General features: G+C 35.0%; 1 protein-coding gene across 1 annotated transcript in view; it reads right to left on the minus strand.

Annotated features, from left to right (window-relative positions):
- LOTGIDRAFT_175846 (hypothetical protein) overlaps nucleotides 1-2,573 on the minus strand; it is a gene marked incomplete at both ends in the record, with an annotated part of 34,188 nt that extends 31,615 nt beyond the window's left edge. The window contains 2 exons of the mRNA XM_009061228.1: nucleotides 2,012-2,236; nucleotides 2,478-2,573. Coding sequence (XP_009059476.1) covers nucleotides 2,012-2,236; nucleotides 2,478-2,573 — 321 coding nt within the window. The remainder of the gene's footprint in view (nucleotides 1-2,011; nucleotides 2,237-2,477) is intronic.
- Between the last annotated feature and the right edge of the window lie 476 nt (nucleotides 2,574-3,049).

Raw genomic sequence — 3,049 nt, forward strand, 5'->3', positions numbered from 1 at the left:
CGGTTACTCTCAATCAGAGATGATTAGTGAAATACTATAGAACGATGATTACTTATCATTGAACGTGTCTTAAGAAGGGAGATTACCTATTTAAGATAATCAGAGGTGAGATTATCAAGTAGTGATTGGATATCATCTATCACTTGTAGGCACGTGTCTTAGTATTATGCATGTAGCCAGACTTCTTTAATATGTAAACCAATGATATTTGAGGGGGAGGGGAGATTAATTTATTGCATTGAAGCAAGGGATTACCTTATCAAGAGGAAGCATAAGTTTATTTGAACAATTTCTTCAACAATATTGCTTCAAATGCTAGGATGTGGTCCAGCGACTACCAGCTAGTCTTAAGTACACCACTGTCCAGCTCTAGAAAATTTAGACCTGATCATCTACAATACTATTTCAATACATCTGACCTCGATATTATTAGTTGTAACCTTAAGAATACGTAGGAGACATATTTGAAAATCAGAAGAATCAAAATAACTAGTATGAGTTATTGCCCTTGTTGATTTTAGCAATTTGACCTACATATCTGAAAATTTCGGTTTATCTGTCAGAATTTAATAGTTATATTTCACATTTACCAGTATAGAATAGTCTTAATACATCAAACATACACCAATCCTCTTCTGAATTTGTCAGTTTCCAATTTGAGCCGTTCACACGACCAAAGTAATCAGTGAATAAATAAATTCGTGACATGACATGAAACAGTTTATTCTACACTTGGATGATTTTACATTTGAAATAAACTTTTCAGTTTAATGTTCGTATTGTAATCATAGTGTCAGGTAGGTAATAAGAGAGAGCAAACAACTTATAGATATAACCTATGCATGATAATGATTTAATTGTTGTCTGTAGTATTTATTATATAACATATTCTACTTGGAATGAAGACATTCTATTAGTGCCATTTTTCATCATAAAATAAATACATATCTTTGAAAGTTCCTTTATTGAACAGTTAGCTGAATACATTGTTGTATGTTCTGAATAATATATGTAATAAACATATAATTATATAGTTAAAGATGAGTTTCCTTATTTTCTAGTGTCAACTTAAGCAAACTATTTAATTTCAGATTCTCTGACACCTTTTCGTCTGCCGTTCCAGGACCAAGTCTAGTCCATTTGGTAACATGGAGTGTCTATTGAGAAGTGGACTATGTGTCACAGATGCCTAATACCATGCGTGCAGTCCACTGCCCTCGACTAAGCGCACAGACCAATCGAGTATCCAGTTGGAGAAAGAGTGGCCAGACGCGTTTCCTGTGTCCATTTGGGGTACTCTTGTTTAGTATCATCGGCAATCATTCCTTTCACTTATTTGAAGTACACACAAGACATGTGAGACTCTCTATGATCTATGCTCGTGCAGTGATACAATTCGGTTTCTTGGACTTCTTGTAGACGTATCCAATGCAATACGGCTGCGTTTTAATGCCTTTATCCTCTGTTATCTACGTCAACCTCAAGGGTATATAGTGAACCTCGTTTACTCTCAATATAAAACGATCATTACCTATCCTTGCCCATGCTAGAATATCTCTTTCATTGTCGTCTGCTAAGTGATTAGGTGCCGTGGGTTTGAATCCTCCTCAAGGTAAAAACAATTCTGATGCCTGTGCCTGTGCTTCTTAGAGTCAGCTCTAACCCCCCTAATACATAGTTTCTAGAATAGCTCAGTCGGTAGCGAGTTGGATTATAGTCTGCTAGGTGATTAGGTGCATTGGGTTCGAAAGTAAGAATAATTTTGATGCCTGTGCCTTTGTTTCTTAGAGTCGGTTCTCACCCCCTTATGCCCAAGGTTATTGCCAAAAATAAAAAAGAGATAGGTCTATATCATGATAAACATGTTTTTTTTATTATTCGCAGATTTTTTCTGCTACGGTAAAAGTAAAATAGTAAGATCGTTTCATTTTATCTGGAATCTTGTCCAAGGTGGCGTTATATACATAACAGGAAAAACTCACATTATGCATTTCAGTGCCAATCGTTTTACATTCACTCATCTCGTTGCATTTTTCAATACATAGGTCTTCGTCATACGACACGAAGATGACTGGTGTTTCGTAAAGTTTACATTTTTTAAGATAAGTCATGGTAGAAGTGGAACATCTGATATCGTTAGCACAGTTTTCATCACATTCCGCTGAATCAGACACTAATCTTTCTGCGTAGGGATCGGGAAACAAAGATGTTGCATTTGTAAACTTGAATCGACAATCTGAAAAATGAAATGAATGGAATTTTACGTTCTACTTTTATAATTGGGCTAATGGAGACGGATAACGCCATGCAGTGTACAATGAGGGACATTTTTACCAGGACAGTGGCATTATCCTACTCTTGTTCGATTTCCAACTGTGTACAGCCTGAAGCACACGGGGCCTCAGTTTATTGTCCATTCTGAACGACTAGACGAGCGAGGAGAGATTGGTAAATTTCTTTTTTTAATTTGTACTTACTGCAATCGTCACCGAATGTGTTTAGTGGGCAGTTACATTTAAATTTTCCATTTTCTTCCACCAACGTTCCACCATTTTTACAATCCGGAATAATCACTAACAATGATACAAATGGCGATAAACTCAAAAACTATTTTAATGATGGCAAAAACATACACGGTGGTCTTAAAGTTGGGTTCCCTTATTTTCATTTATGAAAATGAAAATACTAATACTTATATGAATAGAAAGTAGAGGTGTTTTAATGACTTGGAAAAATACCAGTTTGTCTCACATGTCCATGATTAATTCATAATTAGCTAAAGAGAATTACTAACAGAATTCCAATGAGTGGCCGATCGAGAAAGGTCAAAAAGTATTTTTTTGTTTTTCCAGACTATCGTACATGGATACTTATGATTGGTTGAAACTTTTAATTATATGCAATAGGAACATAATGATATGATTAAGAATACATAATGATTCATTAGAAACACCAATTAATCTAATAGTTTGCTTAATTTGACACTAAAATATAAGGTAACCCATCTTTAACTATTTTGTACCTGATGAGTCATTGACTCAAAGGAATA

This window comes from Lottia gigantea (genome assembly GCF_000327385.1).
Source record: "Lottia gigantea unplaced genomic scaffold LOTGIsca_460, whole genome shotgun sequence".
Classification (NCBI taxonomy): Eukaryota; Metazoa; Mollusca; class Gastropoda; family Lottiidae; genus Lottia; species Lottia gigantea.